At 45.9% G+C, this 26,692-nt stretch overlaps 2 protein-coding genes across 2 annotated transcripts; both read left to right on the forward strand.

Moving 5' to 3' along the window:
- The first annotated feature begins 12,882 nt into the window (after positions 1 to 12,882).
- On the forward strand, positions 12,883 to 14,641 carry LOC136469795 (uncharacterized). The gene is made up of 2 exons (XM_066467857.1): positions 12,883 to 13,957; positions 14,391 to 14,641. Exons 1-2 carry the CDS (start codon positions 12,883 to 12,885, stop codon positions 14,639 to 14,641), a joined length of 1,326 nt encoding a protein of 441 aa, XP_066323954.1.
- Positions 14,642 to 14,853: 212 nt separating this feature from the next.
- LOC136473381 (nucleobase-ascorbate transporter 6-like) lies at positions 14,854 to 19,055 on the forward strand. The gene is made up of 14 exons (XM_066471026.1): positions 14,854 to 15,538; positions 15,735 to 15,832; positions 15,962 to 16,138; positions 16,246 to 16,346; positions 16,444 to 16,519; positions 16,624 to 16,683; positions 16,770 to 16,954; positions 17,094 to 17,190; positions 17,278 to 17,364; positions 17,455 to 17,513; positions 17,600 to 17,691; positions 17,959 to 18,036; positions 18,123 to 18,283; positions 18,387 to 19,055. The coding sequence occupies exons 1-14, from the start codon at positions 15,427 to 15,429 to the stop codon at positions 18,603 to 18,605; spliced, it is 1,602 nt and encodes a 533-aa protein (XP_066327123.1). The 5' UTR covers positions 14,854 to 15,426; the 3' UTR covers positions 18,606 to 19,055.
- Positions 19,056 to 26,692: the final 7,637 nt, after the last annotated feature.

Genomic DNA, 26,692 nt, shown 5'->3' on the forward strand with positions numbered 1-26,692 from the left:
GTTGTTAGATTGATCTCTAATTCTAACTAGACCCAATGGCCCAGTTGGGTCTTTGATTCGTGCCCAGATTGGGGACACCTAGCCCACCATGGCTAGAGGGCCCCTATCACACTACGCTATAAAAACAGGTGAGGGCCGGCGGCTCTTATCACGAGGTTGACCTGAGCCGAGCTCCCCACCGACACCAAAACCCTAATCCGATCTAGAGGGCGCGTAGCCTATGAAGGGAAGCCACCAGCTATGCCGCCACCGGACTCCACTGCCCTCATCGACGGTCGCCATCGCGCATCACCAACGCTGTCTCCACCGACCGTCGCTGCCCTAGCGTAGACTACATCAACGAACATGATGGCGTCCACTGAACCCAACCCCTCTATGGTGTCAAGTTCAACACCTTCTTTCTATGGTGTCAAGTTCAACACCTTCTTCGTTCCCTCTCTGTCTCTCTTGTTCTACATCTATTAGGATGAACTACGTCCTTTATCCCATATAGAATCACTCTACCGGCTAGATCTATGATCCTAGTGATCCTATAGTCCTAACAATGGTACCAGAGCCATCGATTTCTAGGGTTTTTAGATCTAGAATGGGTAAACCGATTAGAAAAGTAAGTAGAAGGTTAGATCTAGTGAGGGTCTAACAAGAACAGAGGGTTCATTTGAACATTAACCCTAACTGGGTTAAGGAAAGGTGAAAAAGAAGAGGGTTTCAGCCTTAAGAATGTAAGAGCCGAACCCTAAACCCATAAAAGCTTTCATGGGGAAGATAAATAGTGAAACCCTAACCCTAACCAAACCCTAATTTCTACCCTAATCCCATCCCCAACCCTAAATTGGATAGATCTAAGAAAAGAAGAAAGAAAAAATCAAAGAAAAGAAAAGGGGAAGGGGAAGAGGCCTACCTCGCCGCCGCACCATGCTGCCGCCTCGTTGGCGCACGGGTGGGTGCTCGAGAAATGGGTGCCGTGGCTAGGCCGCTTGATGGCGGCACGCTCACCCGCTAGGGAGCGCGCGCGCTGGTGAGAGGGCCAGCGACGGCGCCGTCATCATTGGGACCGAGATAGAGGAGGAGGAGAATAGGCAGGGTCAGATCTAGGGTTTTGGAGAGAATCAGGGCACCGCCGCCAAGACCTCTTAACAGCAGCGTGCTCACCCGTTGGGGAGCGCGCACGCCGGCGAGGGGACCGGCAACGACGCCATCTTCACGCTCGTCTTCCCTCGCTTGATGCTGCCTACGCTGAGAAGAGAGCGAAGTGAGGTGAGGAGAGAAGAGAGAGTGGCGAAGAGAGAGAAAGGGCAGAAAAGAATGAGGTTAGGGTTTCCTCGGGGGCGCGCGGCGTCGGGTTTTTATTTCGAGTGAAGCGCGCGCGTGGCCGTCGGATCTGGACGGACGATCGAGATCGATCGAGCCGTTTTGTGGCCTAGGCGGGCGTGCGCGGCCACGCGGCTTTGCCGGCCCAGGCCCAAGTTGCGGCCTAGGTGCGGGCAGCGCGCGTGGAAGAGAGGCAGGCCAGGCCGAATTCCCAGCTGGGCTGAATGAACAGTGATGAATTGAATCAGTTTTTTGTTTTTTCTTTTTCTAGTAAATGTTTATTTCCTAGAAAATAGATAAATGGCTTAAAGAAAATAGAAAAGAGAATTTTCCTGTGGGTAAAATTCACAAAATTGAGATTATTTTGCCGCTGCGTATTTAAAGATTTAATTTTCATTATTAAATTTGAACCAACGCGAGAATTTAATTTTGAAAATGGATATGTTTTAATTGATTATTGTATTGTTATTGTTCTGACCAACGTTGATTAATGGCAATATTATGATGAGTTCTTTGTCATACATTAATTCATTTCTGCCCAATGGTGATGTAGATTTAATGTATGAACAGTTGTATGTTTTAATTTTGACCAACGTTGGAATCAAGGCATACAATTGTTGTCATTATTTATGTTCTTACACTATATAAATTGTGTTTTTAGGCGGATACAACTTGATGGGTTGTATCGAAGACATCCCCACTCTCAAAGGTGATAACTACACGGAGTGGAAGAAAAAGATTGACCTGGCCTTCATCTTGGCTGAGGTGGACTGGGTAGTCACCACACAGTGTCCCACAGAGCCTGTGGCACTGGTGAGGGAGACAAACGAGGTTGATGCTGCTTGGGCAACAAAGAGAGAGATTTTGCATCCCAAAGAATGTCCTATGACCTTGAGCATAGGAAGTGGGTCACTACCAACAAGAAATGTTTGGCTGTGATAAAGAACACGATTGAGCCTGCAATTGTGGGCTCTATCCTAGAGTGTGACACCATCACTGAGTACCTCAAAAGAATAAAGAGTCAGTTCACTAGCTCTTCAAAGATATATGCTACCCAGCTGATAAAGCACCTGGTGATAGAGAGGTACTCAGGTAATGGTGGCATTAAAGAGCACATACTAAGGATGAGCAATTTGGCATCCAAGCTAAAACCAATGGATCTGGCTCTCAAGGAAGAGTTTATTATCCATCTGATTTTTACTTCCTTGCCAAAAGAGTTTGACACTTTTGTTATCAACTACAACATACAGCCTGAGAAGTGGGACATGAAGAGGCTCATGGCTATGTGTGTGCAAGAGGAGGAGAGAATGAAAGCTGCCAATGGTGGCTCTATCAATTATTTAAAAGATAATAAGAAAAAGAATAATAATACTAACTCCTCCTCAAAGTCAAAGGGAAAGGGTCACATGCTGCATCAGCCTCAGCAGATAAGTTCACAGTAGAGAAATACCAGTGTCTCTATTGTAAGAAGATGGGACATTATAAGAAAGATTGTCCTAATTACTTAAAGATGATCATGGCAAAGAAAGATGAGAACATTATTACGTTCATAAATGAATCCCTATATGTACAGTATTCGAAATCTACTTGGTAAGTTGCAAATGGAGTCCGAGCAGAAGTTGAAGCCGTTGGCGATCTTTCTCTAGAGCTTGCTGATGGTTTCAAACTTATACTAAGAGATGTTCTTTATGTTCCCTCGTTATAGAGGAACTTGATTAGCGTTTCATGTTTGGACAATGATGGATATGATTGCCATTTTGGAAATGGCAAATGTAAGATAACATTTAATAATGCATTTGTTGGTCTTGCTATCTTACAAAATGAGCTTTATTTGTTATCACTACGTGATGATATGAATGTTGTATGCGATGATGGGAACATTGCTTGCGACAATGTGAATGTATCCTCGTCTGTGGATGCATTTTCAAAATTATGGCACTATCGTTTAGGCCATATTTCAAGGGGGAGAATAGAAAGACTAGTTAAGAATGATATTCTTCCTCCATTAGAGCTATCAGATTTAGAACAATGCAGAGAATGCATTAAAGGAAAGTATGTAAAGAAAATTTAAAAAAATATGCCAAACGAAGCGTAGGAATTCTACAGATTATTTACACAGACATTTGTGGTCCATTTCCTATAAAGAGTGTGGATGGTTATGATTCATTCATAACATTCACAGATGATTACTCCCGTTATGGCTACATTTATCCAATCAAAGAAAGAACAGAAGCATTGGATAATTTTAAGATATTTAAGACAGAAGTTGAAAACCAACACAATTTAAAGATTAAGATAGTCAGGTCCAACCGTAGGGGGGGAGTACTACAGTCGGCATACCCCATATGGCCAAGTTCCTAGACCTTTTGCAAGGTTCTTATAGGAGAATAACATAATAGCCCAGTATTCTACACCGGGCGAACCTCAGCAGAATAGAGTAGCTGAAAGATGCAATCGTACCCTGATGGATATGGTGCGCAGTATGATAAGTTACTCCGCCCTACCGATGAGCCTGTGGATGGAGGCGTTAAAAACTGCCATTCATATTCTCAATAGAGTACCAAGTAAGTCGGTGCCCAAAACACCGTATGAGTTGTGGACAGGAAGAGTACCCTCATTAAACCACTTACGTGTGGGGGGAGTCCTGCTGAGGCTAAAGTATTTAACCCAAACATTGGGAAGCTAGATCCCAAAACAGTGAGTTACCATTTCATTGGTTACCCAGAAAAGTCAAAAGGTTTTCGTTTCTACTATCCAGATAGACATACAAAGTTTGTGGAAACAAGACACGCAGTCTTCCTAGAGGATGAAATGATGAAGGGGAGCATGGTAGCTCAAGAAATTAACCTTGAAGAGAAGCGGGTGCATGCGCCCACTCCGATGATTCATGAGCCATTTTTCTCACTACCTGCTGTCGCTGCACCAATAGTGAAAGATACTGTGGTGCCAGCACCAGTTGTTATTCCGCCTGTGGCAACAATAAATGATGATAAGAAACCTGTTCTTTAGGACCCTGTAGAACCTATTGCCACAAATGAGGAGGAGCAATAACAGCCTCAAACAGAAGATGTGCCAAATATGGAGGCCCCGAGAAAGTCTCAAAGAGTTAGAAAATCAGTTATTCCTACTGATTATGAAGTGTACAACACTGAGGAATTTCAAATGGATGATGATCCCACCTCATTTGAAGAAGCCATGAGAAGTGATAATTCATCAAAGTGGCTTGAGGTCATGGAAGATGAAATGAAATCTATGAATGCTAATAAAGTTTGGGACTTGGAAATAATTCCTAAAGGAGCCAAAACAGTAGGCTGTAAATGGGTCTACAAAACAAAACTTGACTCTCAAGGGAATATAGAGAGATATAAAGCACGACTTATGGCAAAAGGCTTTACGCAAAGAGAAGAGATTGATTACAATGAGACCTTTTCTCTAGTCTCATGTAAGGATTCCTTCATAATCATAATGACATTAGTGGCACATTATAATTTAGAATTACATTAGATTGATGTAAAGACAACATTTCTCAATGAGGACTTGAAGGAAAATGTTTACATGGCACAACCGAAAGGTTTTGTCATGGAAGGAAAAGAACGAATGGGATGCCGCCTAAAGAAATCCATTTATGGATTAAAACAAGCTTCAAGACAGTGGTACTTGAAGTTTGATCAGATAATAAGGAATTTTGGGTTTAAAGAGAATGTAGAGGACAATTGTGTCTATATAAAGTTTAAGAATGGGAAGTTTATCTTCCTTGTCCTGTATGTGGATGATATCTTACTTACTAGTAGTAATATCAGTCTACTACTAGAGACAAAGAAGTTTTTGTCCTCAAAATTTGATATGAAAGATCTTGGTGAAGCTTTGTTCGTTCTAGGGATCGAGATTCACCGAGATAGAAGTAAATGGATATTAGGACTATCACAAAAGGCATACATAGAAAAGATCTTAAAGAAATTCAGTATGCACAAATGTAGTCCCTCACCTGCTCCTATAGTCAAGGGCGATAGATATTAGGATTTTCAATGCCCCAGGAACCAATATGAGATCGATCAAATGAAAGTGGTTCCATATGCTTCAGCTGTCGGAAGCTTGTAATATACTCAAGTATGCATGCATCCTGACTTGGCATTTGTTACCGGGTTACTTGGCAGATTCTAGAGTAATCCTAGAACAGAACACTGGAAATTGGTAAAGAAAGTCTTGTGTTATTTGCAAGGAACGAAAGGTCTTATGATGACGTATAGAAGATCTGATTCACTCCATATAGTGGGATATTCAGATTCTGATTATGCGGGAGATAATAGAAAATCTACTTCTGGATATGTATTCACTCTCGCAGGGGAAGCTATTTCATGGAAAAGCTCAAAGCAAACTGTCACTACATCGTCCACAATGTATGCCGAGTTTGTAGCATTTATGAGGCAATGAGGCAGGTGAACTGGCTAAAGAAGTTCATACCTGGTTTGAAGGTGGTTGACGTCATCTATAGACCACTTAAGTTATACTGCGATAATAATCTGGCAGTACAGTATGCTCACAACAATAAGTCAAGTGGTGCTGCCAAACATATTGACATAAAGTATTATGTTGTGAAAGATAAAGTCCGGGATCAAGTCATAAGTCTTGAGCATATTAGTACCGAAAAGATGCTCGTGGATCCTCTTACAAAAGGCTTACGACTCAACATGTTCAGAGAACATGTAGCCGGCATGGGTTTAAGGGAAAGCCTATAATTCCTGGACAAAAGAAGGCCCAAAGATAAATATCTATTTCAGAACAGAGTGGTGTGTTATAGCTGTTAAATCTATCGGCAATGGACCATGACGATGAGACATGCTCTATGCGCTAATCTATAATGGAATGAACAAAAGTAAATAATATGAAAGTAAAAGATGAAAAGAGATCATGGGGGAGATTGTTAGATTGATCTCTAATCCTAACTGGACCCAACGGCCTAGTTGGGCCTTTGATTCATGCCCTGATCGGGGGCATCCAGCCCACCATGGCTGGAGGGCCCCTATCACACTGCGCTATAAAAAGAGGTGGGGCTCGGCGGCTCTTATTACAAGGTTGACCTGAGCCGAGCTCCCCACCGACACCAAAACCCTAATCCGATCTAGAGGGCGTGCAGCCTGTGAAGGGAAGCCACCAGCCGTGCCGCCACTGGACTCCACTGCCTTCACCGACGGCCGCCACCGTGCATCACCGACGCCGTCTTCACCGACCGTCGCTGCCCTAGCGCAGACTACATCAACGAACGTGATGGCGTCCACTGAACCCAACCCCTCTGCGGTGTCAGGTTCAACACCTTCTCCGTTCCCTCTTTGTCTCTCTTGTTCTACATCTATTAGGATGAACTGCGTCCTTTATCCCATATAGAATCACTCTACCGGCTAGATCTATGATCCTAGTGATCCTACAGTCCTAACAACTGTCAACAAAGTCCACATCTGAACTGCCCTCATTATCAGTATTTGTTGTTCCCTCATCAACATGTATTCCAGCAGGCACCTTTCTGGGGATCAACACCTTGGGTAGTGACTCAATTGGATTGACCACAATGTCTTCCCACATATTGCCAGCAAGTGAATCATACTGATCAAAATACAACACAAAGTTCTTAACCTTATACGCAACTTGCTTCATGATGTTTGTTTCTCCATCTAAGTCTATGATTCACAAACCAATAGACAAATCCAGCTCAGGCAACAACCAGTGAACCTTCACATCCCCAAGTCCATAATCTAGTAGCATGATCATCTCTTTAATTGCAGAAAAACACCAGTACTCCTCTTTGATATGGTCAAACCAATCTACCTTCTCATCTAGATAAACACGATTTTTACCTTGCCCATAGAAAAATCCCCATGATGTACTTCCACTGAGAACTCTTGATCGTCAGGCCCTAAACAATCAACAATAAACCTAGTTTTCAGAACTATGCCCTACCAATCCAGTGAAAATCGATTCTTTACATCAAGTCCAAGTACTACGACACTAGATTGAAGTAGCACAAACTACATTCATGAAACGGATAGGGCTCGGGGACACTTACCATAATCAGGTGCTGCCTCCCCTTGCAGTCAACGTCGATCGGCCATGGTGCCGCCGCGCCGCACTGGATGCGGCGGGGCGGAACCCAGTCAATGCGGCGCCGGTGGGAGACGCTGGACCTCCGGCCTAATGCGGCGACTGAGCTTGGGGGAGGCGGCGGCGGCTTGACGCTTGCACAGAGAGATATTGGGGAGAGACCACGGACAGAGAGAGAGAGAGAGAGAGAGAGTGAACCGACCGGGAGGGGGGGTTATTGAGAAATATGCAGCGGCTCGGCGTCCAGCACTCCAGCGTAGCTCCATGTCGGATGCAGGTGCGTCTGTGGCCATCTTTGGACCGTTGATGCCAGGGAAAGATAGATCCAGGACCTAGATGTTACGATTTTTAGTCAGAGAACCCAGATGGAAACCGTCCAAAAGTTTGAGGACTTACGATGCAATTTACTCATTGGAATTTCTCGCTCAACCCATGCTTTTCCTTGTTTCTTTTCTTATTCCTCTTCACCCGTGCGTCCTTGCCCGGAGACAGAGCTTGGGGCCTTTCTTTGCTCAACTCGTGTATTGTATTTTGTATACAACGGCCAGATGTACCATGACACCAATATACCATTCCTAGGAGTCATATGACTGGTCCGTACTTACTATAACAATCATCTCACGCAGCGTCGCACCGAAAGCAACGCGCAGTCCCAGGGCATGCAGTGCAGGCAACGGTTTGTTCTTTTGGGAGGCCAGGAGAGGAGGTACACGCAGCGGCACCGGCACGACCTCGCACGTCCATTTTTGGAATATGTTTAGATGAAACCTTAGGTCAAGTTGTACGTGTGTTCGATAAGTAGATTGATATGCATGTTGCTTCATGAATAGTGTGGTGTGCATTGTTAAACACATTGCACAATTCTCTCTCAAATAACAATGCCATAATGGCTAATCGGGAAATATATATAGGGATACTTTTGGGTATTATTTTCATATTGATGGAGATAGGCAATTAATATACGAATTAGGGTTTGCTTCATATTATTTTCAATTATGACGAAGATAAGCAATTTATGTACAATTTAGAGGGTCCCTTTATGTTATGTTTTATATGGACATAGGTGGTTAATTAAATTTAGGACCTTTTTGGAACACAGGAATAGGAACAATATAGAAGTGAAGTTGCGTATCACTTGCAATCCCATAGGAATTAAAAACACAACAAATTCTCTAATAGAGCATTTGGATACACCACAGGAGGAATTAGAAGAGAGAAATGGACGCAAAGGAAAGTTTCCAAGAGGTTGGACATCATGTTCGATTTCCTCCTAAATTCCTATGTTATATTTCGTCCAAAATTCCTATGGATTGAGCCGTTCCATAGAAATTTTGTAGGATTTCAGGATGACTAATCCTTTATTCCAAAGGGCCACATAGGAAAAACTCATATAGGTTTATAATCCTGCAAAATTTCTTCATGAATCCTTTGTGTTCCAAAGGGAGCCTAGAGTTATCTTAAAACATTTTCACAATGGGTATGAATGTTATTAACCTTTATTATCAACGATTATTAGAATTTACAAATCTACTGGCAAGATGTTTATGATCTTTTTAAGAGCTTGTATAGTTTCTCTCTCTTTTCGTCCTCCTAACTTGTATTATGAGAGAAAACATGAAGGCTCAAAAAAATTGTGATAGTACGGTCGATGCGGCACCTAATCGATAAACCAAGTAATCAACCACCTCATGATCATAGCATAACATAACAATAATAATAGTTGATGGCCACTATAGTTTCTTTCTTTACTCACCTCGTGTACATATACATGTACCAACATCCAAATGTAGCACACCGGGCATGTTCGGCTGGTATTAAAGCCGGCTGAAGTTGTTTTTGTTGTGAGAGAAAAACACTGTTGATTCTAGCCGATAAGCTGGTTGAAGCGAACAGGCCTGTACCATTCCTGGGAGTAACCTGAAAGTGTAATTGTGGGAATGAATCAATCTATTCCATAGCAATGTGCGTGTATACATATGGAGGCTGAGGTGGCTCTAAGCCAACCGCACAGGCGTACATGCCTAAAATCAAGGGTTGACTATTATAATTGTACATACTATAATTACAATAGTCTAACACTCCCCCACAGTCTAATCGGGAGCATCGCTAACGGTCAGGCTGGATCGAAACTCCTGGAACAACGAGGTGGGTAGGCCCTTGGTGAAGACGTCGGCATACTGTGATGTCGTAGGAACATAAAGAACCCGAACGTGACCGAGGGCAACCTTCTCTCGAACAAAATGGAGATCGATCTCAACATGCTTCGTCCGCTGAGGCTACACTGGATTGTTGGAGAGATATACAGCACTGACGTTGTCACAGTAGACCAGGGTGGCACGGCGAGGCGGGTGCTGAAGCTCAATGAGTAACTGACGTAACCAAGTAGCTTCAGTAACACCATTTGCCACAGCACAGTATTCGGCCTCGGCGCTGGACCGGGAAACCATGTGCTGGCGCTTGGAGGACCACGACACCAGGTTGTCTCCGAGGAACACTGCGTAGCCAGAGGTCGACCGACGAGTGTCGGAACATCCAGCCCAGTCGCATCCGTGTAGACAACGAGGGACACAGTGCCCTGTAGGTAGCGCAAGATGCGCTTGAGAGCCACGAGGTGGGGCTCTCGAGGATCATGCATATAGAGACAAATCTGCTGAATAGCAAATGCAATGTCCAGACGGGTGAAAGTCAAATACTGTATAGCACCTGCCAGGCTACGGTATTGAGTAGCATCATCAACGGGAGGTCCATCTACAGATAATTTGGAGTGGAGATCAACAGGTGTGCTACATGGCTTGCATGCGCTCATCCTGGCGCGCTCCAAAATATCCTGAGTGTACTGCCGTTGAGAGAGAAACAGACCATTGACAGAGCGTGCCATAGAAATACCCAAAAAATGGTGAAGCTGGCCCATGTCCGTCATAGCAAACTCACGCTGGAGAGCCCCAACCACATGCTTGAGAAACTTGGCAGAGGAGGCAGTGAGAACAATATCATCCACATACAGCAGCAAATAGGCAGTGTCTGACCCTCGGCGATAGATGAACAGTTAACTATCTGACTTGGTTTCAACAAATCCAAGGGAAAAAAGATGGGAGGCGAACCTGTGATGCCAAGCACGAGGAGCCTGCTTCAAGCCATATAGAGATTTGTTGAGCCGACAAACAAGATCCGGACGAGAGGAATCCACAAAACCAGAGGGCTGTACGTAGTACACTATCTCGGTGAGGGTGCCATGTAAGAATGCATTCTTCACATCTAGCTGATGAATGGGCTAGTCCTGAGAGAGAGCCAAAGAGAGAACAACGTGAACTGTCGCAGGCTTGACAACTAGACTGAAAGTCTCATCATAATCCACACCGGGGCGCTGGGTAAACCCTCGAAGGACCCAGCGAGCCTTGTAGCGATCAAGAGACCCATCTGCGAGCAGTTTGTGTCAAAAAATCCACTTGCCAGTTACCACATTGACCCTAGGAGGCCGTGGTACTAAACTCCAGGTGTCATTGGCGATCAGAGCATCATACTCAGCTTGCATAGCGGAGCGCCAATTGGGGTCTGACAATGCATCACGAACGGAGTGAGGCAGTGGCGACATAGGCATAGCGTGGAGGTTGAGGCGATCCACGGGCTGTCCAATGCCGTCTTTGCCGCGAGTGCGCATGGGATGCACATTGGCGACAGGGGTGATGGAGACCGGGCGAGTGTCGGCCGTGCGACCGGTGGCTGCGGTGCTACTGGCAACAGCCTGTGCAGGATGCACAGGGGCAGCAGCACCCGGTGACGCGGTCGGCGAGGCGGCGGGGGCGCTGCTAGCAGCAGCCTCTGTAGGGTGCACAGGGGCAGCAGCGCCGGTCGACGTGGTGGAGGTCCCGGGTGAGGGACTAGGCGTCCCCCAATCTAGTGCTCATCTGCGCAGGAGGAGGCGTGGGTGCCTCTACACGCCCATGCACGACGTGAGGTGTACCTGCATGCACAAGTCTTGCTCCTGGAATAGGAGCGGTTAGATCATGTTCATCAAGGAGAAAATCCAAGGCGGAGGATGCCATGGGAGTGGTAGACATGTCGGTGAAAGGAAAGAAGGACTCGTCAAAAACGACATGTCTAGAAATAAGAATGCGGTTCGACTCGAGCTCGAGACACCGATAGCCTTTGTGTTCCGAGGAATAGCCGAGAAAACGCATAAGGACGAGCGAGGGGCAAGTTTGTGAGGTGCTGTGGAGGACATGTTAGGATAACAGGCACACCCAAAAACTTTAAGATGATCATAGGAGGGTTGGGAGGAAAAGAGGGCACTATATGGTTTTAGTGGGGAGCTGATTCACAAGATATGTCGCAGTGTGAAGGGCTTCAACCCAATAAGCTAGAGGGAGACTTGCCTGAAACAAAAGAGAACGCAGGATGTCATTTATGGTGCGAAGAGAACGTTCTGCTTTCCCATTTTGCTGAGAAGTGTAGGGGCACGACATGCGTAAGGCAACACCGTGGGAGAGAAAGAACGTGCAAGCCTGGGAATTATCAAATTCACGACCATTGTCGCACTGGACGCTCTTGATGGTGGTGCCGAATTGGGTGCGAATAAAAGTGAAAAAAATGGCAAGGGTGGAAAAAGTCTCGGATATTAGGCAGAGCGGAAACGCCAAAATGTAGTGGGAGCAATCATCAAGAATTACCAAATAATATTTATAGCCCGACACACTAACAATTGGGGAGGTCCATAAATCACAGTGTATTAAATCAAAATTATGAGAAGTTCGCGAGGTAGATGAACTGAACAGCAAACGTGCATGACGACCAAGTTGGCACGCACGACATATGTGGTTGACATCATTTTTATTACAGGAAATGACACTGGAGGTAATAAGTTTGGACAAAGCTTCACGCCCAAGATGACCGAGACGGTGATGCCAAAGGGAGGTGGGTGCAGCGAGGAACGCAGAGGTGGTGGTGGAGGGTGCATAGAACGGGTAGAGGTCACCGGAGCTATTGCACCTGGCGATCATGTTCCTGGTTTGCAAATCCTTCACAGAAAGGCCAAAGGGATCAAACTTGGCGATCACGTTCTTTTTCTTTTTTTTCTCCTGCCGCTGATCTCTCGCTAGAACCTCACGTTTTGACGTGACCCAATTTGCTTCCAATCCAGCGTGTGCTTCCGATCGCTGGCCTCATTGTGATTTCATTCGCTGGTCTGGTCGTGACTCACGAACGCCCAACCGTCACGTTTCCCTCCCGATGGTGGACGATGACGACGCTGCAGCCGCCGCCAAGGCCGTGGAGGACCAGCGCCTCGCGGCTGAGGCCAAAGCCCGCCGTGCCGAAGACGCATGCCGCGCCGAGGAAGCCCGCCTCCGTGCTGCCACTCTGGACGAGTATGAGTGTGCCCATGAGGCCCTCTAGGCGCAAGCCACTGCCATCGTCAACGTGAAGGTGCTCATCCCTGTCATCCTCAATCAGGCGACGAACACCTACACCAAGTGGTGCGGCATGTTCCTCACCGTCCTCGGCAAATATGCCCTGACTCGTCACGTCCTTGAGGACGAAGCTTTCCCGTCGCGCCCGGCATGGGTTCAAGCCGATTGCTGCGTCCTGACTTGGATCTATAGCACCGTCTCCAGCGACCTGCAGCAATCTCTAATGATGCGGCAGGGCCCCACTCGCGGGGCGTGGTGCTATCTCGAGGACGAGTTCCTCGACCAAAAGGAGTCCTGGGCGCTTCTGCTCGAGACAAAATTCCGCAACTTCCGCCAAGAGTCCCTGAGCATCACCGACTACTGCCGCCAGCTCGAGTCGATGGCGGCTTCCCTTGCCGAGTTCGGCGATCCCATCGGCGATCGGCAGATGCTGCTCACGCTCCTTCGCGGCCTCGGCGGCAAGTTGCACCACATGGTGTCCATCCTCAAGATGCACAGGCAGTTCCCCACGTTCGCGGAGGCACGAACGCACCTACTGTTGGAGGAGCTGGAAATCGACGCACGTCCTCCATCCCCGCCATCCGCACTCATCGCTGCAATGCCGCGGCCTGCAGCTCCTGGGGCTCCAGCACCTCCACGTCTGGGGGCGCCTCCTCCAGCACGCCCCCCGGCGCCAAATGGCCAACGCACCGGTCGTCGTCGTGACCGCGGTGGACGCAACGGCCAGCAGCAGGGCCAATCGGTGCTCCCTGGTGGCACCCCTCTGGCTGGACAGGGAGGTGCACCCCCCGGCATGCATCCGTCCTTCGCGCACCCATGGGCTGGCACTGTACAGCTGTGGCCATATGACCAGTCCGGGCGCCCACCACCGCCGCCAGCGTTCAGCGCCGTTCCACAGTACAGCGGCTTCGGCGGTGCACCCAGCGCCTATGGCGGCTTCTACAGCGCTCCATCCCCTCCGTACGACACGTACTACGGGGGAGCTGCACCCCTAGGTTTCCAGGCGCCCGCACCGGCGTACCAAGCGGCGCCCTGGAACCCCACTCACGGTGGTGCATGGCATCAGGACGCCCTTGCACACTCCTTCAACACCATGACGCTCAACCCGCTGAACGCTACTTCCGAGTGGTACGCCGACTCCGGTGCAGGTTTGCACATGACCTCGGACGCTGGTAAACTCTCCACCATTTCCTCGCCCACTTCATTCACTCCTTCATCTATCATTGTGGGAAACGGTGTCTTGCTTCCTGTCATAGCCACTAGATCACATACTTTTTCTTTACCGCATCGCAATTTAGTTCTCAATAATGTGTTGGTGTCTCCCAACATTATTAAGAATTTAATTTCTATTCGTCGCTTTACCACCGACAATAATTGCTCCGATACCATAAAAGTGTAATTGTGGTAATGAATCAATTTATTCCATAGCAATGTGCGTGTATACATATGGAGGCCGGGGTGGCTCTAAGCCAACCGCATAGGCGTACATGTCTAAAATCAAGGGCTGACTATTATAATTATACATATTATAATTACAATAGTCTAACATAACCTGTACAGTACGTATAGTAATCATCGCAGGCAAACCAGACGCGCCGCCCAGTGCAGCTGTGCAGGCAACGGTTGTTCTGGGAGGGCAGGAGCGGAGGTACAAGCAGCGGCACGACCTCGCACGCACGCCCATTTTTGGCTGTGCCCACTGCCCATCCATGGCCACGGCGCGTCACATGCGCCCGCTGCCGCTGCGGCCTGCCCCTGCCCAGCTGCAGCACGAGCCAAGCGATGGATGGCACAAGTTCACACACTCCACACCGTCTCTCTCGTCCATCTGAAAACTGCAACGCAGACACAAAAGCAGGCAGAGCGCCAACCAAAGCAGAAAAGCTGTGCACAGCACAGCAGGAAAAGTTCCCCTCCCTCCCTGTGTGTGTGAAGAGAGAGAGAGAGAGAGGGGGGGGGGGGGGGGGGGGGGGGGGGGGGGGGGGGCACGTCCACCGTCTCTTCACAAGTTCACATCGCATTCTCTTTTTCCCTCTGGCTGGCCTCTGCCGTTACCTTTCCGGTGGGTGCAAAAGATTTTGTTGGCCTTGGGAAGCGCGGAGCGCGTTTTCCTCCCTCCGTTCCGGTGGGGTAGTTGGCAAATGGCAACGGAAAAGCCAACTCCAATCCCATTGCTGCTGGAAAGCACAAAGCAGCGGTAGTAAAAGAGGATGACAGCCATGGCGACAGAGTGGCCGCCGACGCTCCTTTCCGTGTAGGACTGCAGATTCCTTGGCGCTCCTCCTGCTTCCAGTGAGGAAAAGAGAGCACGAACTAAACTAGGAGGAAGCAGCCCCCGGGCATTCCTTTCTGCCGAATTGTAGTGGTTGTTGCTTTCCTGTTCAGGTGCCTTGTTCTTGGCCTCCTTCGCACGCAAAGAACCGCCGGTCGTCTTGCTCTCCGGCCTCACCCACTGCGCTGCTGCTCCTGGAAGGCTTCTTCTCGGCCGCCTCTGCCTGCTTTGCGGTTTCTTGCTCTGCTTTTGAGTAGAGTCGCTGCGGAGTGGACAGTGTGGAGTGGGAAGGCTTGGTTTCTTCGGAGAAGAGAAGGGAAAGGGAAGGCGAAGAGGAGGAGGAGGATGGCCGGAGGAGGGGCGGCGCCGCCGCCGAAGCAGGAGGAGCTGCAGCCGCACCAGGTGAAGGACCAGCTGCACAGCGTGTCCTACTGCATCGCAAGCCCACCGCCCTGGCGTACGTCTCTTTCTCACTCACTCGCTCACTCACCTGGGACTGGGACTGGGACTGGGACTAGGACCGGGACCTTTCGATTTCAATGTTGGACTGCAACTGTTCTGTGTACTACTGATATTGATGTTGTTGATACCGGTAGTGGTCCTGATTTTGACTTGGTGCCTGTCACCTGACCTATATAATCTGAAACATGCAGCTGAGGCCGTCATCCTTGGATTCCAGCACTACATTGTGATGCTGGGCACGTCTGTCATCATACCAAGTGCTCTTGTTCCCCAGATGGGAGGAGGAAACGTGAGTAAACCAATCACCTCTCCATGTTCTGAATTCCAAGATTTGGCAGCCAGCTAGTTTGTGAATTGTGATGTAAAAAAGGCTCAAACTATCTATTGCTGTACGTGCCTCCTTTCTGACTGCTGCTAGGAGGAGAAGGCTCGGGTGATTCAGACGCTGCTGTTTGTTGCTGGCATCAACACCCTGTGCCAGTCATTCTTTGGGACTCGCCTCCCTGCAGTGATGGGTGGATCCTACACCATCGTCGCACCCACCATCTCCATCATCATGGCTGGCCGTTACAGCAATGAAGCAGACCCTCATGAGGTAGTTCGAGTTCCTGGGTAACGTATCTCCATTGTCACAGCCTCTTGTGGCTCTGTTTGAGTTCTTGGTACAGTACAGTTCACAAGGCGTTGTGCACTCTTGTGCAGAAATTCTTGCGGACCATGCGAGGAACACAAGGCGCTCTCATCATTGCATCGACAATTCAGATCATACTTGGTTTTAGTGGCCTTTGGCGCAATGTCGTTAAGTAGGGATCTTGGCTCTAACTTTCACCTTCTGCTTAAACATGGTACTTTTGTAGAATTTCAGTTTGTGCATTTACAGAGTTCTCACCTCTTTCACAGATTGCTAAGCCCATTGTCTGCTGTACCTCTGGTCTCGCTAGCTGGATTTGGGCTATATGAGCTTGGTTTTCCAGGGGTAAGCGTTATCATGCTACTAATTCGGTATTCTGATGTGGTTGTCACATTGTTTCTTTTTAATTGTTCCTGTTCTCACTGACTCTAAGATCCATTTGGCTTCAGGTTGCTAAGTGTGTAGAAATTGGGCTTCCAGAAATCATTCTAATGCTCATATTTTCTCAGGTATAGAGTCCATTGTTATAGCTCTCCATGCACCTCATACACATTACAGATGAACTCATGTACTAATGTATTTGTCTTGTGTGCAGTATTTACCTCATGCTGTCCATGCCGCAAAACCTGTGTTCAACCAGTTTTCTGTGATTTTCACAATTGCAATTGTATGGCTGTATGCATACATTCTCACGGTTAGCGGTGCATACAAGAATGCTCGAACAAAGACACAAGTCCATTGCCGTGTTGACCGCTCTGGACTTATTGGTGGAGCTCCCTGGTAAGGAGTTCGTCACAACTGCATTGTTTTGTAAAAATTTCTTACAGAATAGAGGTGCCCCCTTCAGTTCTTGGTTCTGGCTGTCTAACATTTTTTTGTACCTCCATTCTGACTGTACCAACAATAATTATTTTTGTAGGATTAGGGTCCCATACCCTTTCCAATGGGGGGCCCCAACATTTGATGCTGGTGAATCATTTGCAATGATGGTGGCCGCATTTGTTGCTCTTGTAGAGGTTTGCCTATGTAGCTTTACCCAAAATTGAAAAAATAAGTGTGTCATGATTACTAGTGTTCTAATAAGCAGTGTGCTACCCTTTCAGTCATCTGGGACCTTCATTGCTGTGTCAAGATATGCAAGCGCGACCATGATACCTCCTTCAGTTCTTGGTCGTGGCATTGGTTGGCAGGTAACTGACTTGATTTTCGTCAACCAGAAACATCATTTTGTTACTTTTTTTCATGGCCATAACCTGGTCTCATTGTTTGAAATTCTGCAGGGTATCGGTACTTTACTGGGTGCATTTTTTGGGACAGCTAATGGAACTGCAGTGTCAGTGTAAGTGTAATGTAGCAATCTAGCGAAACCAGGACTGATTGCTTGGGGTACTGCTTATCTCTAATCATATGTTTTGATATTTGCAGTGAAAATGCCGGTTTACTTGCTTTGACACATGTTGGCAGCCGGAGAGTAGTCCAGATATCTGCAGGCTTCATGATTTTCTTCTCTATCCTTGGTAATGTATTCTGACTTTGGGTATATTTTCAATGTTGAACAAAAAAGGAACCACTAGTAAGGCACAGACTGACGCTCCTCACAGTACCTTCTCTGTTCCTGAATTTGAGTATCATGGCTGACTGGCTGTAAATTTGTAATTTGACTGTCAACACTAGTTATAGGTTTGGTTTAGTGTTTAACATGATTTGGATAATGTTGATCATGCCTTTTTAATTTTATGGGATCTGCAATTTTTAGCCTAACCGTATCCATTTTGCTAAACCAGGGAAATTTGGGGCGATCTTTGCTTCAATCCCACTGCCCATATTCGCTGCCCTGTATTGCATTTTCTTTGCATACATTGGTACGTCCTCCTGATATCTCATCTTTCAGCGGACGGAGTCCTCTGGTCACCTGAGTCTCCAATGTATGGATTTCTTGGGCCTGCAGGTGCTTGTGGTCTGAGCTTCCTTCAGTTCTGCAACCTGAACAGCTTCAGGACCAAGTTCATCATGGGGTTCTCCTTGTTCATGGGCCTGTCAGTCCCCCAATATTTCAACGAGTACACGTCCGTGGCGGGCTACGGCCCGGTGCACACCGGCGCCCGATGGGTACGTGAATTGGAGCTAGCTCTGCATGTCATTCCTCTCCATATTGCAGCTGACACCCGTAACGGTTTTTCACTCACCATTGACTTTTGGATGCCCCCGGCAGTTCAACGACATGATCAACGTGCCCTTCTCGTCGAAGCCGTTCGTGGCGGTGCTGGTGGCCTTCTTCCTGGACAACACGATCCAGGTGCGCGACAGCGGCGTGAGGAGGGACAGGGGCTACCACTGGTGGGACAAGTTCCGGAGCTTCAAGACGGACAGCCGCAGCGAGGAGTTCTACTCGCTGCCCTTCAACCTCAACAAGTTTTTCCCTTCGGTCTGATCCAGCAGGGGCTGCACACCTCTTCCTCGCGGTCGCAGTAGCTCGGACTCACTGGAGTCAGAGAAGAAATGATCCCGTGCAGGTGATGCTGGAGCTGGACTGATGGCATTTTGTACATTCAGGGGTGAACTCTGAACTGGGCAGGTTGCAGACTTGCAGTCCAGGGGGGAGCTCCGAGTTTGACACATGCATGTTCTGGTAATCTTGGTCTATTGTGTTGAGTGCCATGGATTGATCCTTTTGCCTTGGCGAGAAAAATGTCATTTGGTTCTGATGTTGCTCTGGGTAGCATCAGTATTCCCGTGTTAGCGAAAGTGCTCGCTTTGGCCACCAAGGTACTCTGCTTCACAACCACGGGCGCGACGACTTGCTGTTGGCAGACCATTCAACCTGATGCATTGTCTTGATCATCCTCCCCATCTTGAAGTTGCCCTGCTGCTTCCGCCTCCTCCCTCTGACGCTTCAGGATCCCTTTCGCCACCCTCGGCATCGTATTGATTCCCTCGACGAGCTGTTCCTTGTCTGATTCGGCGTACAAGCCTGCCCGATATTTCATCAGTGCACAAATATGACAGAAAATATCTAGGGGACTTTTGATCACAACTTTGTCAAAACAAGCTCTATTTCTCGCCTTCCATATGGCCCAACAGATAGCCGATATACCAAATGCATGATAGTTTTTTCCAAAGGGTAACCATTTCTCAACCCACCGCCGACATTGATCTAAATTTCTGGGAATAGTATCAGCTCCAAAGCAGTTAGCCACTACAGCCCATATGGTCTTGGTCACATGGCACTGAAAAAATAGATGCGAAATACTTTCATGCATATCACAGAAGTAACAAGTAGGGTCTCCCTTCCATTTTCTTTTAAGAAGATTATCTTTGGTAAGTATTGCATCATTACTCATTAACCACATAAAAATTTTGATCTTTGTAGGAATCTTGCCCTTACAAATCATTCTATGATATCTACCAGCATCACTTCTTGTCAGAGCATTGTAAGTAGATTTGACAGAAAAAATGTTGTTCTTTTCCAGAGACCACACTATCCTTATCAGGAGTACTTTCAAGAGGAAAGTTTAGCACATCCCTCCAAATTTGTTCCCAGCTGGCTCTTAAGTCTGCTGGTAACCATCTTTTAAAAGTTATTGGTATACCATCACTCCTAGCATTCTTAACTGTTATATCTTTACATTCACAAAGCTCAAAAAGAACCGGTGCCACTAAGTATAAAGGTTCCTGATATACCCAAGCGTATTTCCAAAATCTAGTATGACACCCATGTTTTGTACATATGCTTCTTCCAAACAAGTAGTAATCCTTGACTTTGAGTAAGTCATACCAAACCGGTGAGTCAGTCAATTTGTGGGACACAGAGTGAATGGAGTTATTTCTTAAATATTTGTATCTGACAATGTCTTGCCATAAGCCTTTCTCTCTTTCCAATCTCCACCACCATTTACACAATAAGCTAATGTTCATTTTTCTCAAATTTTTGATACCTAATCCTCCTTTCTTCTTACTCCTACAAACTTTTTCCCATTTGAGCAGATGATATTTCTTCTTTGTTCCCCCTCCTTGCCAGAAAAAGGATCTCCTGATCTTGTCTAACTTGCTCACCGTGGTTTTAGGTAACAGATAAATGGACATATGGTATATAGAAGAATTATTAAGACTCGCCCCAATCAATGTCGACCTTCCAGCTATGGACATACAATTTCTTTTCCAAACATCTAACCTTTTACTGCTTTTATCAATATAAGGGGCACCAATAAATTACATGCAATCTACTTGGGCTTACTAGGACAACCAGGTGATAGGGAAGAGTCCAATCTGTTGGATATATTATGGGCTTGACCCGTATAATATTTAATAAATCAAATAAAACTCTATGGTACGTAACATTAAGCGTTGTATGGTTTAATACTGTATGGGATTTTGACTGAACGTTTACTCAGCTTATTTGGTTGGAAATTATCCATCTTAATTGAGAAGCCGTGGCCGTGGCCGTGAGCCGTGAGGCCTGAGGCAGGCAGGCAGGCGAGCGAGCGAGCGGGCGTAGCCAGGTTTTGCCACTTAGTCCACATAATTATGGGAATTTCTCTCCTTGATGGTGGAAGCGATTTGATTGCGCCAGTTACCGTCTCTCCGTGTCTCCGACTCCTGAATTCCTCCACTGGCTCTTTTCCTCCCTCCGCTGGGCATAAAACAGAAAGTCCTTCGTCAGTCTTCTCCCCCTTCCTTCGCCAGATCTCAGCCGCTCTTTGGCTTTCCCCGTCCCGTACCTCTGCGTGCACGGAGTGGCGGGAGAGCAGGTGCCTCCGGAACCCTCGTCCGCCTGCGAACCTTGCACGGGGTGTGCGGCGATTAGGTTTTTGGGGAGCGATTCCACGACTGCTCGTCCGACGTCTTCTTCCTGGTGAACGCTCGCAGAACCCGTCTTCTTCCTGGTCACTGTTCGTGGGACTGCACTGCAAACATCTTCCTGCATCAACTGTGGTTCGAGCAATGCACTATGTCTGATGCGAATGGAGCCTCTGATGCCCTTGGCATGGGAACCTCCGCTGGGTACACTCTTATCTCTGTGATTATAGTACTTTGCGTACTTACTGTATCGATCAATATATCATATTTGCATGCTATAGCGTTTGTTAGAGATATACACATGCACATATATGTCATCACGAATCTACTGATTTTTTATTTCTGGATTAAATTGACCATGAAAATGCCTAATTATCTAACAATCTAAAAACCTAATATTAGGTAATTTTCTGTTAGTGGTTTTGCTGCTGCTTTAAAGCCAAATAATTTTGATGGCAAGAATTTCATGATATGGCGTGTCAAGATGGTATTATGGTTGACTGCTATGAACGGCTATCACGCCGCACATGGGAAGCCTGAACAATTTACTCCTGAGGAGCAAAAGTTCTTGGTTGCCGATAACCTGTTTTGAGGCACTGTGATTAGTGTACTTCATAGTAAGTATGAGAAAAACTATATATCTTGCACATCAGGCAAAGAGTTATGTGATGCTCTTGAGGCAAAGTTTAGAGTTTCTGATGGTGGTAGTGAGCTATACCTTATGGAGCAACTATATGACTATAAAATGGTTAAAAACCGTTCTGTAGTGGAACAGGCTCATGAGATACAGGCGCTAGCAAAGGAACTAGAACATTTTCCATGTCTGTTACCCGACAAGTTTGTGGCCGGCGGTATAATCGCTAAGCTACCACCTTTTTGGAGGGATTTTGCTACTTCTCTAAAACACAAGAGACAAGAGTTTAGCGTGGCTGAACTTATTAGATCTCTTGATGTTGAGGAGAGGGCGAGAGCAAAAGACAACCATGAAAAAGGAGTTGAGTCTTCCGCTGCCAATATGGTGCAAAAGAAAAACTCATTTGCATCCCGTAATAAAAAGAAGAACATGCAAGAGAACAACAATACAAAGCCTAAGCAAACTGCTCAGTTTAAGAAGAAAAACAACAAGAAAGGTGGATGTTGCTTTATTTGCGGGAGTGATGAGCATTGGGCAAGTGCGTGCCCAGACCACAAATATAAGCAAGAAAAGAAATCAACAAACGTGGTGATTAGCGAGACTGGAGGAGGAGCATCTGGGTATGGTAATTCTTTACCTTTTGTTCCTTCAGTTTGTCTTTCACCTGAGTAGTGGATGGATAGCGGTGCTAATATTTATGTGTGTGCTGATATTTCTTTGTTTACTTTCTATTAGGCCGGCAGGACTAGAGCCTTGCTGATGGGAAACGGTTCGCATGCGCATGTTCTTGGTGCTGGTACAGTCGTTCCAAAGTTTACTTCGGGAAAGACGGTGCTATTAAAGAACATGCAGCATGTCCCCTCCATCAAGAAGAATCTTGTTAGCGGTTCTCAAATGTGTCGCGATGGCTTTAAAATTGTGCTTGAGTCCAATAAGTGTATTGTGTCGAGACATGGAATATTTGTTGGAAAAGGTTATGATTGCGGAGACTTGTTCCGCTTATCTTTGCTTGATGATGTGTGTAATAAAGTAGTGAACAATGTTAATGTTTCGGATGAGTCGAAATATGACATTCACGATTTTGTCACATTAATTTTGGCTGTCTCATGCGGCTTGCAAATCTGAATTTAATCCCAAAATTTAACTTAGTCAGGGATTCTAAGTGCCAGGTGTGTGTGCAATCGAAGCAACCACACAAGCCTCACAAGGCTGCTGAGGCGAGAAACTTTCGTTCATTCTGATTTATGCGAAATGAATGGCAAATTGACTAAAGACGGTAAATGATACTTCATGACATTTATAGATGATTGTACTAGATTTTGCTACGTGTATTTATTGAAATCTAAGACGAAGCATTGCATTATTTTAAAGTCTATAAAGCTGAGGTAGAAAATCAACTTGAGAAGAAAATCAAACGTTTACGGTCCGATCGCGGGGGAAAATATTTCTCAAATGAATTTTCTGAGTTTTGCGCGGTGCATGGAATTATTCTTGAGAGGACGCCACCATACTCATCACAGTCCAATGGGATTACAGAGAGAAAGAACCACACTTTAACTGATTTGGTTAATCCCATGTTAGAGACTGCGGGACTATCTAAGGAATGGTGGGGTGAGGCTATATTGACAGCGTGTCATGTCCTGAATAGGGTGCCCACAAAGAACAAATAAATTATATCATTCAAGGAATCGGAGAAGAAGAGATTAAATCTCTCTTACCTGCGAACTTGGGGTTATTTGACAAAGGTGAATATGCTAATAAACAAAAGCGAAAGCTTGGATCAAAGACTGTTGATTGTGTTTTTTTTGTTATGCTATTCACAACGTGGGTTATAGATTTTTAATTATAAATTCTAGTGTTCCTGAGATGGCTGTTGATACAATTATGGAATCTAGAGATGCTACATTTTTTGAGAATGAATTTTTCATAAAAAATGCACCTAGCACGACTGGTCATGAATTTATAATTCCCCATGAGCATGAAAATTTTACTCCGATAGAACAAATTGAGGAACCCTATATGCAAAATCCTGAGAAGGATGACACTATAATCACTAGAAAAAGTAAGAGACAAAGGACTACAAAGTCTTTTGGTGATGACTATATCATGTACCTTGTGGATGACACACCAACGACTATTGAAGAGGCATATTCCTCTCCTGATGCTGACTTATGAAAGAAAGCAGTATGGAGTGAGATGGATTCTATTATGTCTAATAAAACTTAGGAAATAGTTTATCGTCCCTATGGGTGTAAGCCTATAGGTTGCAAATGGGTGTTCAGGAAAAAGCTTAGGCCTGATGGTACTATCAAGAGGTACAAGGTAAGACTTGTGGCCAAGGGTTATACTCAAAAGGAAGGTGATGATTTCTTTGATACTTATTCACCAGTTGCCCGATTAACTACAATTCCAGTTTTGCTTTTCCTGGCAGCCTCCTATGGTCTTATCATTCATCAAATGGACGTTAAGACAGTTTTCCTAAATGGAAAGTTAGAGGAGGAGATCTATATGGATTAGCCGGATGGATTTGTAGCAAATGGTCAAGAAGGCAAGGTGTGTAAATTATTGAAGTCATTATATGGCCTAAAACAAGCTCCTAAGTAGTGGCATGAGAAGTTCGACAGAACTCTAACATCTACTGGTTTTGTTGTGAATGAAGCTGATAAATATGTGTACTATCGGTATGGTGGGGGTGAAGGAGTTATTTTGTGCTTATATATTGATGACATACTGATCTTTGGATCCAGCCTCAAAGTGATTGAGGAGGTGAAGGAATTTTTATCTAATAATTTTGAAATGAATGATTTGGGAGAGGCTGATGTTATTCTTAATATCAAGCTTCTGAGAGAAGGTGATGGTGGGGTAACTCTGTTACAATCCCACTATATGGAAAAGGTGCTGAGTCGCTTTGGGTTTAGTGACTGTGAACCTGCTCCTACACCTTATGACCCAAGTGTGCTATTGAGGAAAAATCAGAGAATAGCAAGGGATCAATTGAGATATTCCCAGATCATTGGTTCACTCATGTATCTTGCTAGTGCAACAAGGCCTGACATCTTATTTGCTATGTGCAAGCTGAGCCGGTTTGTGTCAAACCCGGGAGATGATCACTGGCGTGCTCTTGAGAGAGTGATGCGCTATCTAAAGGGCACTATGAGCTATGGTATTTGTTATACCGGACATCCAAAGGTGCTGGAAGGTTATTGTGATGCCAACTGGATCTCTGATGTTGATGAGCTTTATGCCATAAGTGGATATGTGTTTTTGCTTGGAGGTGGTGTTGTTTTCTGAAAGTCTTGCAAGCAGACTATCTTAACAAAGTCTATAATGAAAACAGAACTCACAGCATTAGACACTGCTGGCTCTGAGGTAGAGTGGCTTTGTGATCTCCTTATGGATTTACTGGTTGTTGAAAAACCTATACCGGCTATTTCTATAAACTGCGATAACCAAATTGTGATTACGAAGGTTAATAGTTCTAAGGATAGCATGAAGTCTACATGGCATGTTAAAAGATGACTAAAATCTATTAGAAAATGGAGAAACTCCAGAGTAATAGCGTTAAACTATGCACACACGTTTAACAATCTGGCAGATCAGTTCACTAAGGGTCTGTCACGCAATGTGATAGAAAGTGCATCGAGAGAGATGGGTTTGAGACCCACATGAAATATACTATAGTGATAACCTGTTTTATGTGATCGGAGATCCCGTGAAGTAGGATGGTGAAACAAGCTAGTAGTAAATTATGAGGAAAGATCCTTAGTAAGACTCATTTCTGATGCATATCTTTCCTTTCTATAAGGCAGGTTGGTTTTACCTTAATGTGTTCTAAGTGGCTTGCTAAAGCAAAGATGTTGTCCTATATAACATCTTTTGAGGAACACACCTATATGAGTCAGACTGCTAGTCACAGTCTATAAAATTTGGATGATCTCTAAATACTCATGAAAGGCACTAGAGTATGACGCATATGCTTCATATAGAGGGGATGCCTTTTACAGCCTAGTATCAGCTAAGGACTTTAGTGACATTCACCTCACATAAACTGTCAATTCAAGGCTTAGTCCATTGTTCGGTTATGACTGAGTGAAACTATTGCTCTAGATAGATGTTTAACTTAACAGTCTCCATCGAAACATAGATATATAAAAGAAATGTGGTTCTGAGACTACTTTGTTACAAACCCTAGAGTTTGGTAGGGATTGTTAGATATATTATGGGCTTGGCCTGTATAATATTTAATAAATCAAATGAAACTCTATGGTACATAACATTAAACGTTGTATGGTTTAATACTGTATGGGATTTTGACTGAACGTTTACTCAGCTTATTTGGTTGAAAATTATCCATCTTAATTGAGAAGCTAAAAAAAGGACAAAGGAGTGCCACACACGCACGCGCGTCGCCGTCGACCGGGCCGGGCTGGGCCGTGGCGAGGCAGGCGGGCGCCGAGCGAGCAGGCGGACGTGGCCAGGTTTTGCCACTTAGTCCACATAATTATGGGAGTTTCTCTCCTTGATGGTGGAGGCGATTTGATTGCGCCAGTTACCGTCTCTCTGTGTCTCCGACTCCTGAATTCCTCCGCTGGCTCTTTCCTTCCCTCCGCTGGGCATAAAACAGAAAGTCCTTCGTCAGTCTTCTCCCCCTTCCTTCGCTTCCGAGAGACCAGATCTCAGCCGCCCTTTGGCTTTTCCCGTCCCGTACCTCTGTACGCACGGAGTGGCGGAAGAGCAGGTGCTTCCGGAACCCTCGTCCGCCTACGAACCTTGCACGGGATGTGCGGCAATTAGGTTTTTGGGGAGCGATTACGCGACTGCTCGTCCGACGTCATCTTCCTAGTGATCGCTCGCGGAACCCGTCTTCTTCCTAGTGACTGTTCGTGGGACTGCACTGCTAACATCTTCCTGCATCACCTGTGGTCCACGACTTCGAGCAACGCACTATGTCTTGCGCGAATGGAGCCTCCCGATGCCCTTGACATAGGAATCTCCGCTGGGTACACTCTTATCTATGTGATTACAGTACTTTGTGTACTTACTGTATCGATCAGTATATCATATTTGCATGCTGTAGCGTTTGTTAG

The sequence above is a fragment of the Miscanthus floridulus genome, chromosome 8 (genome assembly GCF_019320115.1).
Source record: "Miscanthus floridulus cultivar M001 chromosome 8, ASM1932011v1, whole genome shotgun sequence".
Lineage (NCBI taxonomy): Eukaryota > Viridiplantae > Streptophyta > Magnoliopsida > Poales > Poaceae > Miscanthus > Miscanthus floridulus.